Source organism: Barbus barbus, assembly GCF_936440315.1.
Source record: "Barbus barbus genome assembly, chromosome: 7".
Taxonomy (NCBI): domain Eukaryota; kingdom Metazoa; phylum Chordata; class Actinopteri; order Cypriniformes; family Cyprinidae; genus Barbus; species Barbus barbus.
Genome location: NC_136735.1, coordinates 24,069,003 through 24,082,141, shown reverse-complemented (window position 1 = coordinate 24,082,141; position 13,139 = coordinate 24,069,003). Strand labels below are relative to the sequence as shown.

General features: G+C 38.2%; 1 protein-coding gene across 1 annotated transcript in view; it reads left to right on the top strand.

Annotated features, from left to right (window-relative positions):
* The window catches only part of LOC306872471 (FHF complex subunit HOOK-interacting protein 1A-like), a 26,701-nt gene that overhangs the window by 11,100 nt on the left and 2,462 nt on the right, over positions 1–13,139 (top strand). Inside the window, exons 3-12 of the mRNA XM_079421037.1 lie at positions 564–725; positions 2,209–2,898; positions 4,110–4,268; positions 4,699–4,785; positions 5,806–5,973; positions 7,232–7,311; positions 7,429–7,628; positions 8,381–9,325; positions 10,593–10,771; positions 12,941–13,055. Of these exons, the coding sequence (XP_079277163.1) occupies positions 633–725; positions 2,209–2,898; positions 4,110–4,268; positions 4,699–4,785; positions 5,806–5,973; positions 7,232–7,311; positions 7,429–7,628; positions 8,381–9,325; positions 10,593–10,771; positions 12,941–13,055 (2,716 nt within the window). The 5' untranslated portion in view covers positions 564–632. The remainder of the gene's footprint in view (positions 1–563; positions 726–2,208; positions 2,899–4,109; positions 4,269–4,698; positions 4,786–5,805; positions 5,974–7,231; positions 7,312–7,428; positions 7,629–8,380; positions 9,326–10,592; positions 10,772–12,940; positions 13,056–13,139) is intronic.

Below are 13,139 nucleotides of genomic sequence, written 5' to 3'. Positions count from 1 at the left end.
ACATTTAGTTTAAGCCAATAGCTGTTATCTAAATGCTTAAGGCTGTGGGTCTCTTTATTGATTTGATAAAAATAGTTCTGCATATACAGTAGAGAGCAAGCTATGCAGTACTGCTACATTTCTTTATTTTAGGAAGCATTACATAAGACGCAACATGTACTGTATGCTATTGCATAACACACAAAGCTCACATCCACATGCTGTTAATTAGCATTTTTAAGTGATGGCAACTGAGTTTATTCGTTCGCATTATGTTTAGGCAGCCACGTTATCGCAGCAAATCCAGCTTGAAAGGCTTTGATTTTCTAAAGATGACAGTGCTGTTGCCAGGACAGCCACTGAAATAGTGATGTACATTTAAAACAGACCGCAACTTAACTGTTCTCTGATGTTATTGTTGGTGCTTGGTTTGTGCTGTGCCAGTATTTCTTCTCACAGGATATTTATTTATATATACTTTTAAATACATGTACTTTGTACTTTTCAGTTCAGATTTATTTAGACTGTACACTTCATTTTTTAAATACTTTTTTTTTTTTTTTTTTTTTTTTTTTTTTAATCAGTCTGTTTGGTTGAATTTGGCATCCACTCCACCACTCATGATGGTTTAGTCCTGCTGTGAGAGCACAACAATGACATCCATGGTTGCCAATGGCCAGTCACTTGTCCTGAATGGAGTGGACCCTGAAACATGCATGATCGTGTTCAGAAACCACTGGGCACAGGTATGTTCAAGTAGATTGTCTTCTATCCTCATGTGCTGTTTTTTAATGCCATTTCTCTACTGTTTAAAGTAGGCATGATACTACATAAACCTTTATGATGCTTATTGTGGTCAAGTCACCTTTATTTATAAAGCGCTTTTAACAATACAGATTGTGTCAAAGCACTTAACAGTATCAAATTGGAGGATAGAGTGTATTAATGTATAATAATAAGATTAAACACTCAATTTTCAGTTAAAGGCATTTCATTGTTGAATTCAGAGATGTCATTGTCTAGCTCAGTTTAGTTTAAATAGTATCTGTGAAATCAAAGTGACGATAATCGCTAGAAATGTGGTGAATTACATGTGAGTGACATATTTCTTAAAATACTTTGCTAAGCAAAAACATGCAGAGTACAATAGCATTAACAGTCTGTTATTACTTGCTTGATACTTTTGCTTTAGGGTGTATAATTACATGAAACTTTGTTGTGGATTTACACAAATGAATTAATTTTTCAGTGAAAAGATTAACTTTCAAATAGTCTTGCTCCACCTCAGGTGTACAAACCAAATATTGTATGAGTAGGGTTATTTTCTGTTTATTTCTATAAGGCTTTATAATGAAATAAAGCAATTACGAATTAAATATTTACATATTATATATGATAGAATATTATATTTCTGAACATTAAAATAAGGAAATTAAAATGGTATGTTTTGTAAGCTTTTAAAATCCTGAACTGGCCCTAGAACAGACTATCCCATTGGTGTTATACTGTGAATAAGGCTCTGGACCTCTTCTGTTGATTCAGCAGAATGCTCCAGAACATAGAGGCATTGTTTGGGTACAGAAGATGAGTTCAGGCTATTAGATAAGCTCTAAAGACAGAAATTAGGGTAGTTTTCTGAAAGCAAACTAGTATTATTGTTGTTAACTAATCCAACTAACTACTAAAATATTCTAATGATCCGAGATGTCATTAACACTTTCACTCTTCCAACCCTTCCTGCTTAATTTGCATTGATGAATGATACACTTTAAGAGCAACATGTCATTTGGCCTTGCTTGCACTTCCTCTTCCTGGAGCCTTCAGGTTATTCCTTTGCCCTGTTAATAACCCAATCTCAGTTTGACACACCCCTGACTGGAAGTTTTGTCTTGATGGAATAGATCAGCACCGGGGCTCATTATTTCAGTTGTTTCAGCTACTAATTTGTATGAAATAGATTATATGTCTTCCTGCTACATTTGTAATATTCCAGTATAAATATTTATAATTTTTTTAATAAAAATTATATATATTTATTATTTTTACATTTTGTTTTTACTTTTTTTTATATTTGTATTATTAATTTTTTTTTTTTTTTTTAAGTAATTTATTCAAGTCAATTTTAGTGACCATACTATAAATAGAACTTTTTGCTGTAGTGTGATCAAATCCCTTTGGCTATTCTCTCCAGTGTGAATGACTTCTGATCTCTTTTTCTCATTTTCTCAGGTGGTGAAGATTCTAGAGAAGCATGACCCATTGCGCAGTAATGGTGGTCTGGGTGGAGGTCATGGTCTTGGCGGGGGCGGAGGACTTGGCAGCTTCCGTTTCGGTCCAGTCCCTGGCGATGAGGCCAGCGCTGTGCAGAACTATGTAGAACACATGCTCTTCCTCCTCATGGAAGAGGAATGTGGTCAAAATGGAGCCATGGGGCCCATTCTGGAGTTTGTGGTGATGGAGAACGTGTTGGAGAGACTGTTTATCTGGAGCCTGAGGCGAGAGTTCACAGATGATATGAAATTAGAGCAACTGAAGATGTATGAGATGCTGATTGGACAAGCCAGGCAGCCATTACTTCATCATAAACCAGTGCTCAAGCCTTTAATGATGCTCTTGTCATCCTGCTCCGGCTCCCCATCGGGTCCAAGCTCCTCTGCTGTGGAGACAGAGCTTGTGCTGCTCCTGAACCAGCTGTGCTGTGTTGTGGCTAAAGACCCATCAGTCCTGGAACTGTTTTTCCATACGAGTGAGGACCAAGGAGCTGCTAATTTCCTTATCTTCTCCCTACTCATCCCCTTCATACACAGGGAAGGGTCAGTTGGTCAGCAGGCCAGAGATGCGCTTCTGCTTATTATGGCTCTTTCCGCTGAGAACCGTGTTGTGGCCAAACACATCGCAGAGAATACCTATTTCTGTCCGGTATGAGTCTATTATAGTATATCTTCCTCTCTTATTTATACTCTCTCTTCTTTTTTTTTTAAGCTACTTGGATTCTGTCCAAAAGTGCTTACAATTACCAAAGTTCCTGCTGCATTGGGCTTACTTTATTGCTGTGCATTGCCTAAATTACCATCTAATTAAATAGTCTTTATGGAACATGGTGCTTTCTGAAGTGTTGAGTGCATAAAAAGGAATTTCTATTTGACTTGGATATTTAATTTTGCATGCCTATTAGACCTATTTTTACATTTAGGTTACTTTGCCATCATACTGTGCTTAATTTAAGTTAATAAAAAAAAATTAAAACATTTAATAACACTGTTAAATTTAATCTTTAGTAAATCCCAAAATGAATATGGATGTTTTGAACATGAAAAACAGTTGGTTTTAGTTTTTGCAGGGTTTTATTTTTAACTTTTTAGGCAAACTATTATATTTTTTTTTTTTTTTTTTTTTTTTTTTTTTTACTGGCCATTTTTTGCTCCTCACCCATAAAAGAAAATTAGCAATTTATTGATATTGGCTGAAATTTGAACATTTTTAAATCCGTAAAGACGGCTTATTAACTTGGACCCACTTATGTTAAATAGGACAGAACAAACTGAAAACAAACAAAACAGGAATTGAATGTACAACTGCTGTACATCATCATCATTATTATATGAACTAGCAAACCCTGAAGAAATATGACATTTATAGCCTCCAGTTATAATGAGCACGAATAACAATTTTGAGTAATCTTATCTGGCTGTTTATGAAATCACAATGAAATCCACAGTCAGTGAAGCCAACAGGACAGTTAAATTGGTTAAATCTTTTGCGAATGCATGGTTTGTTTCTGAATATTATCAAATTTTGCTTTCAAATATGTTACACTATGGGCCCTGTCAGGGCATCCAGCAGCACAGTATGTGCTTATGTAAAGTCATTAGATAATTGCATAATCTGTTACACCATGGATGAGTACCCTTCTTACTAAGATGACATCACCCTCAGCTTCAATAGAGCCTGATTCTCAGCCTCACATGCACTCTCAGCCCTTTCTGACCTAACATTCATCTGCCAGTGAATGAAGCCAGGAAGCATGTAGCTAAAGATTGTTGTGCTATTACATAATGGTTGTCTTTATTGAAGTGTTCACAAGTGTATTGTGAATTGGTTTATTTACTTATTTTTTGTTTTTGATGAAGGTTTTGGCTACAGGTCTGAGTGGGCTTTACTCATCTTTGCCTACCAAGTTGGATGTACCCAGTGAAGAGTGGCACTGTCTGCACCGTGAGGACTGGCAGCAGCTGCCTGCTCTTGTGCAATTTCTTAACTCCTTGGAGTTCTGCAACGCTGTCATACAGGTGTGTGCTAGTGCTGCTTCATTTCTACTGCACTTGTGTTTTATCTATAGCAAGATGTGTCCAGTCCAGCTCCTAGAGGGCCACTTTCTTAGAGTTTAGCTCCTGTACACCTGCCAGGATGTTTCTGGTGATCCTGAAGACCTCAATTGGCTTGTTTAGGTGTGTTTAATTTGGACTATACCTAAATTCTCTCTGGAAACAGGATTGGACACCCCTGGTCTATGGCAAACAATGTATCATTTTACAATCACATACAAACGTCCTCTGCTTGTTTTGCAAACATTCTTCTGGAAGTATTGTGTCAGGAGACAAAGGTTGAGCTATAAATAAACATTATTGTAGTATCCTTATCTTTATACACCCAGTAGATGAAAGGAAGTAAAAATACATTTATACAGTGTGAATTCATTTAGCTTTGCTTTGTGTGTAGGTGGCCCATCCTTCCATCAGAGATCAGCTGGTTGGCTACATTCATAATGGTTTTCTGGTACCTGTTCTAGCACCAGCATTACACAAGGTTAGTGGGACATAAGCCATTCTTCCTAGATCTGAAAGCTGATATGTGACCCTGGACCACAAAACTAGTCATAAGCAGCATGGGTATTTTTGTAGCAATAGCCAAAAATACTTGTGCTTGTAGCCATATCACCCTGTAGCCCAAGACCGGTTGCCCACTGAAGCTAAGCAGGGTTGAGCCTGGTCAGTACCTGGATGGGAGACGTCCTGGGAAAACTAGGTTGCTGCTGGAAGAGGTGTTAGTGAGGCCAGCAGGGGGTGCTCAACTTGTGGTCTGTGTGGGTCCTAACGCCCCAGTATAGTGATGGGGGACACTATACTGTCAACAAGCATTGTCCTTCGGATGAGACGTTAAACCGTGGTCCTGACACTCTGTGGTCATTAAAAATCCCATGATGTCAAAGAGTAGAGGTGTTACCCTGGCGGCATCCTGGCCAAATTTGCCCATTGGCCTCTGACCATCATGGCCTCCTCATCACTCTGTTTCCTCTCCACCAGTAAGCTGGTGTGTGGTGGGCGTTCTGGCACAATATGGCTGCCCTTGCATCATCCAGGTGGATGCTGCACACTGGTGGTGCTCGAGGAGATTCCCCTTGTATGTAAAGCGCTTTGAGTGCCTTGAAAAGCGCTATTTAAATGTAACAAATTATTGTTAATACATTGCATGGGTCAAAATTATTGATTTTAATTTTATACTAAAATTGATTAGGATATTAAGTAATGATCATGTTCCATGAACATATTTTGTAAATGTCCTACCGTAAATATATCATAACTTAACCTATGATTAGTAATATGCAATGCTAAGAACTTAATTTGGACAACTTTAAAGGCGATTTTCTCAATATTTAGATTTTTTGCACCCTCTGATTCCAGATTTTCAAACAGTTGTATGTCAGCCAAATAGTGTCCTATCCTAACAAACCATACATCGATGGAAATGGACCCTTATGACTGGTTTTATGGTCCAGGGTCACATATACGTAAGATTTGATTTTAAGCAACCTAATTGTTTTTGTAGTTGACACTTGAAGAGGTGATGACCACAACAGCATACCTGGACCTCTTCATACGCAGCGTTTCTGAACCTGCATTGTTGCACACCTTCCTAAGCTTCATCCTGCTCCATCACCATGACAATGTACAAATTTTGGACACTCTAGTCAGCCGCATCAACACTCCCTTTCAGGTAACCACAATTTTATCCTGTCTGTCAGCCAATAACATTTAAAAAAAAGCAGCCAATTAAATCTAAAAAAACAGTACTTACTTGATAACAGGTTAGTGCTGAACTAGTGCTGGGTGATGCAAAATAAAAATTAGGGAATATTGTTAATGTTGGCCATATAATTATATAATTGGTACATAATTATGGCTATGTCAAAGGGATGGTTCAACTGCTTTTAAACTCTCCTGTACATATTTATGTGTGTGCACTGAGATGTATGAGATGCTGAGCCTCAAAAGTTTTTGGTTTGCAAGACCTTATAGAATCATGGAGTTCTGGATGCTTGCAAATCCTTTCACTATATCCAACAAACTGCAAACATGATAAAAATAAGAGATAGTTTTGCAGTGAAGTCAGCTTCATTGATTGTAATGGCAGTATTTGTAAAAGTGAGCTTGCCCTGAACTGAAGTAACTGACAGCTTCAGTGGTCACAAAGGGAGCATTCTTTGAAAACTTTTTGTGTATAACATTCACAATATGAATAAAAATTTCATTTTTTTTTCAACAAAGCAAAGTTTCTGGATTGACAAACATATTTAAATGTGAGGTTGAATCCAAAACTGCCATGATTGATAGTAACCATAACAATGGATTGGCCAAAAAAAATCTCATAATGTATGACAAAATTTATCTGGATTGAATTTGCACACACACACACACACACACAAAATGTATGTACTTTATAGCAATAGCTGTTCTATTCAGATCATGTCTTTTTCAGGGGAAACAACAAAATCACAATTTTTAATTATTCCAGATAAAATGCAAAAATATTGAGATGCATATCATGAATATCATCAAAATTAACACAAATATTGAAATTAATTTTATTTAGCTGTACCATCAGGCCTTACACTGAACTACTGTTAATAACACTGCTGTACTACTAAACTTCAGGGTGAAGACTTGTGCAGTGTGCACAAGTGTTGAGAAGTGATTGGTAGATTAGATGTAAGAATGAAGGTAGCTTGCAGGCTCTTTCTATAAATTAGACTAATATTTGAACGCAAATATTAGTTTGCATGTGTATTCAAACAGAACGCCCTAGAGCACTGAGCCTGAAGAATCCTGTTAAACAATAGTCAGCTTTATTTTATGAAATATTAACATAAAACAATTGAAACCCGTTAATGCCAGTTTTATTGTTTAAAACATGCAGTGTCTTCATTAAGTTGTGTTTTGTAGTGGTGTTTTTATAAGCTGTGCTTTTGTTCCAGCTTGGCACTGTATCGCTGGCCCTGTTCCGCACTCTCATTGGCTTGTATTGTGAGGATGTCATGCTCCAGTTGGTTTTCAAGTGAGTATATTTGTGCATACTGTTCGGTTTATTTTAAATATTGTCTCATACTCTTGGTGTTGGTGTTTAGCTCTCTTTCTTGTGGCACTATATGTGTGGTCTCTCCTTCTCTGACAGGTACCTAATCCCCTGTAACCACATGATGTTGAGTCAGCGTAGAGTCCTGCGAGAAAGAGACTGTTACTCCGTATCGGCCGCCAAGTTTCTAGCCCTTACACCCTCCTGCTGCTCTCCAGAGGTCATCCCCCCTCCACTCAGACAACTGGACTCCATCCTGTGGTCAAAAGGCACTGATGGCTCCCATATAGGAACTATGGGTATAATGTAGTTCCTTTTACTTGTACTATTGTACTATTTTATGTAATTTTGATTTGCATTGTAATGCAATGCAATGTCATTGTAATAACAAAATGTATAAACTTTTGACCTACACTGAAAACTAAAATCTTGTAAGGACGTAGATCAGGGGTGTCCAATTTTATTCCTGGAGGGCCACTGTCCTGCAGAGTTTAGTTGCAATCCCAATTAAATGCATCTAGACTGGCTAATCAAGGTCTTCAAGATGATTAGAAACTTCCAGGCAAGGGTGTTGAGCCAAGTTGGCACTAAACTCTCCAGGTCATTAGCTCTCCAGGAGCAGAATTGCAAACCCTTGACTGGATGCAGAATGGACAAAAGTGTTGTTGTTTTTTTTCAAAGATTTCTAGGTTTTAATGTTTAATGAGACATTTTATCTTTTGTGTTGGTCTCCACTAAATCATGCACTGAATATTTATTGACTAAGATCAAACTTTAGATTAGTGGACTTGAGTCTGCAGACTGAAATGTTATTCATGTCTCAGGTACTTTGGTCTTCTGGATAAAATCTGCAACTTCACTAGTGCTGGTGTCAATTTAATTCCTTCATTCCAGACTATGTAATCCGCTTATGTCTGTGCCTGTTATTAAAGTATTTAATAACAAGCTGATACAAATTCCAGAGCAATACTTTTTTTGTAAAAGGGGACATGAAATATAATGAAAAGTGCATTAGTAACTGATTTAATATTGCTTGTACATTTTCCTCTAGAATCAAAAGAGGTTCTCTCAGAGGAGGATGACTGTGGTAACTCCTGTGTCATTGGCTCAGAGATCTACCTGGATGTCAGTTACCTGCACTACTTGTACGATGCACAAAACAGCATTAGTCACTGTATGCGAGCGTGCCGTGTGTGGTCGGCCCCTTACGATGGTGAGAACCCTCCTCCAGAAGAATACCAGCGCAGTACCTTGGAAGAAGCAGGTAGGACTCGGCCACCAGTTACCAGCAGGAAAACCCCAAATCAAATGCATTGCTCTGGTCCACCCCTCAAAGATGTCACCGCTACTCCTGGATTGCTGGAGCTGGAGTGGGATGATAGTTATGATGCTCGTCCTACACAACTGCAACCAGAGGAAGATCAGGAGACTCGCCCCATCCCGGACGAGCCCCCAAAACACATTCAAGAACTGCGGAGAACTGCTATTATGATTGTGAAGGGCTCTTACATTGAAGAGTCTGAGTTCCAGAATGATGTTATGGTCTATGACCTGGTAGCTCAGAAGGATGCTCATGACTCTGGTAATGGCTATCATGCCTCATCCAAACCTACAGAAGGAGCAAAGCAGGAGGTGTTAGATGGACCGGTAACTGATCAAAAGACGGCAAATTCAGAATCCTCAATGAGCAATGGCTTGAGCTCCCCATTAGATGAAATGGACAGTAAAAAGAGAGGGTCCCAATCAGACCGTAAGTCACTTGAAGGGGAGGACCTTATGGCCCAGTATGAGGAACTCATAAGGACTCTGGGGGCACAGCACAGTCCAGCAAAAACAGACAGTGAACCCAAGAGTCCTACAGACCTCATGGCTGAGGAGGAAGATGAGATTGACTTTAACTCTTTCTCCCCAGAGACACCAGAGGCAGAAAAGTTACCTTCTCCTTTTGGGACCAAACCCCGCAGTGGGAGCAGGGGACATGCAGTACCTTTTACAGGTCAGAAAACATTTTATTTTTCTAAATCATGAAATACAGTGTCACACAATTCAGTTCAGTGCACAATTTGCCATGCACATGTACAATGATTGTTTATGGTTTCTAGATGCCACTTGTTGAGTTACACAGGTCATATTACTGATGACATTTTTATTATAGCATACAACTTAATGTTTTATACACCTTTTTTATGATCAGGCAGTATACACTAATGCACACTCGTTATTAAGTTGCATTATGGTATTGAATTAGAGCTGCATGATTAATCGTTAAAAGATCTCGATTTAAACACCCATGTGATCTAATTTCTCAATGTCAACGATTCGCCTGTGTCTATTAAACCTTACCGGAACATTCAAATCTGCGTTCGTGCTGCCGCTGGCACAGAGAGAGCTGTTATCATGTAGGTAAGAAACAGTTTCTCTCAACTACACAGTATTATTTCTGTCTTACAATTCATTCATATTATCACAGAAATACTGGGATGAAAGTTTATAGTTTGGATATAAACATTGATGTCTATAGTAGCGATCAAAATAGAGCAAATCACCTTTTAAAAGTAATTTGCGCTTCAAATAACGTTTGTGTAGGTTACACTGTTTAGACACTAGGTGGAGACAAGTGACTGTTAAAAATGTATTTATTGAATCATTCGTTCAAGAGATTTGTTAAAAAATGCTGATTCGTCCAGTAATGAAACGAGTGAAGTATTTGAGTGAGTCATTGAATTCATTCAAACCAATTTTTCATAATTTTAATATTAAAAATTGGTTTAGTTAAATATATTATTTTAAATAAATTAAAACAATTAAAAATTAATTAAACACTCTTAAACTGGCTGCAGCAATTAATATTTTGTCTCAGCCTTTTGTAAATTGTGTTAATTTATGTTCAGAATCGTGGGAATATCGTGATCTCAAAAAAAAATTGTGATTTCACAATTTATCCAGAATCGTGCAGCTCTATATTGAATGCATGCATAATATACCCTATACTTTTGGTCATCACTACAAATAACTGTCCCTTGAAATAGTGCAATATATAAATGAGTGTATGAAGAATAATGTGTAAGAATTTAAATAAAGTTTGACCTCAGTTTTGACCCCCATGAACTACAAGCAGTTTTGGAATCTGTTCGTATTAGTTTCAGTTTAATGTTCAATGTGATATTTAGGTGTGTTGTTCTGGCTCTTTTTTTTTTTTTTTTGTATAGTTTAGTTTATTTATACTTTATCTAACATTTAAGTATCGCTCTTGTCTTTCTCAGGGCCGTTTCTGAGTGTACTGCTGTCTCGTCTAGAAAATATGCCAAGTAATTCTCTCCATGTGAACTTACTTCTGACTGGCATCCTGGCCCATTTAGCTGCTTACCCTCAGTCCCTGCTGCGATCCTTCCTTCTCAACACAAACATGGTATTCCAGCCTAGTGTCCGCTCACTATACCAGGTACTGAAGTGCATACAGTCAAGTCACCTTTATTTATAAAGTGCTTTTAACAATACAGATTGTGTCAAAGCACTTAACAGTATCAAATTGGAGGATAGAGTGTATTAATGTATAATAATATCAAACATTCAATTTTCAGTTAAAGGCATTTCATTATTGAATTCAGAGATGTCATTGTCTAGCTCAGTTTAGTTTAAATAGTATCTGTGAAATCAAATTGAGTAAAAAAGTAAGTAAAGTCGTGACGTATTGTCAAGTATGGTGACCCATACTCGAAATTGGTGCTCTGCCTTTAACCCATCCAAGTGCACACACACAGCAGTGAGTAGTGAACAAATCCACACACACACACACACACACCGTGAACACACACCCGGAGCAGTGGGCAGCCATGCTGCGGCGCCCGGGGAGCAGTTGGGGGTTTCGGTGCCTTGCTCAAGGGCACCTCAGTCTTGAGGGTGTTGAGGTATTGAGGGTGGAGAGAGCGCTGGATGTTCCCTCCCCCCACCTACAATTCCTGCCGGCCGGGGGCTCGAACTCGCAACCTTTCGATTACGAGTCCGACTCTCTAACCATTAGGCCACGACTTCCCCACGAATTGATGATAATCGCTAGAAATTGTGTCCCCAACAGTGTCTGATCTACTGAATGAATGTAGTTTTAAATCATACTAACTCAATATTCATTGTCACGGCATGCTTAATTTGAGTTTAAAAAGGTAGAAAATGCTACTTATGACCACAAAATGCCAAAACTGATTTCACGCTGGCCTCCATCAAACATCAGGTTTAGTACTATTTCTTTAGCCTATATTTCTTAAACTCCGATTAACATGGCAGATATTTTAAGCGTTTTATGTATGCAGGTCAGTTGAGAAATGTCAACTGTTTAGACTTGTTTAATGTAGGGCACATTTAAGATTTAAGATGTGAACTTTGCCAAGGATTTGGGGGATAAAAAATGGATTTGGGCCACATTCGGCTGTGGTGTGAATGTAGCCTTTGTCTCTAATAACGCTAATATTATACAGCTGCACAAACCTGCTAAAATAACATCAGTGACACATCACACAGCATTAGAGCAAGGTTTTGTACTCAATACTTCCCCTTTGTCAGCGTAAAGCCCCGTTCACACCAAGAACGATAACTGTAAAGATAACTATATTAGTGTCCACACCAGTGAACGATATAGTCTGTTTATTCTGAGTGCATGAGCATCTGCCGCTTTAAATTCTCGAGCTCCTTATAGCAGGATGGATTCTGATTGGGTGTCAATGTATTTATCGTTCATCAGCTGAAAAAAATTGTTCTGAAAGTGATTCCAACGATATCGTTTTTCTGTGCCTTTATCGTTATAGTTGTAGTGTGGACTCTGCTATTCTTTAATATTGAGAACGATTTTTAGAACAACATCTTTAACGTTATCTTTATAGTTATCGTCCTCCGTGTGAACGGGACTTAAGAGGGCATGCAGCCCTCAAAATGTAGGTGAAATGGCTCTTAGCCGAGCAACATGATCATCTTGCTGTCTGATGTTATTCAGTAAAGTTTAATTTGTGAACAAGTAAATTGTCATGATGATAGGAAGTCAAACAGTAAATGATGGCATCATTTGCAACCAGAGTATGTGCAGTAGTGATCTTAAAATGGAGCTGTGGTATCAATGTTCTGCCCATACTTTCACAGGCACACAATCATGATGCCACACCACATTTTTATAGCATCAAATAACTAACTGAAACCAAACTTAATAGAAAACCCTTGAACATACCCAAGCAATTGATTTGAAGTGTACTTTGACTCTTTTAGTTTGGCTCATGTCCCTTTTGTTTCCACGGAGAGGGCGGGGTTTATGAAAAGGAGGTGATGAAAAACTTTTCAGGATGTGTGTGGATGTACACTTAGATGTAACGGTAGCAGCTCTGAGCATGTGACCAACAGGACAAATCTTATTGGCCAGCCAGGTTTTTTGCAGTGCTATGGAAAAGACAAAATCTTGTGAATGTTCTTATTGGTCTGAATAGACATTTTAACAGACAAATCAAAATCCTGTTTACACCTGTATATAGCACTGTCAATCACCTGAAATTGATCTTAATACCTGGTGTGGATATGGGAGAATATGGAATGTTCATTCATTTAATTTCACTCTCCCTTCTTGACTTTCTAGGTACTGGCCTCAGTGAAGAACCAGATAGAACAGTGGTCCGCAAATAATAAAGACTTCCCTGAGCTTCTCACAGCTGCCCAGCACTGCTTATTGGCCAGAGAGAGTTCACTAAGAGGTCAGAGTAGATTCATATCCTTTCAGTCATATTGTTTTATGATTTTAATAAACCCAAAACTGTTTTACTACACAAAATAAAAAT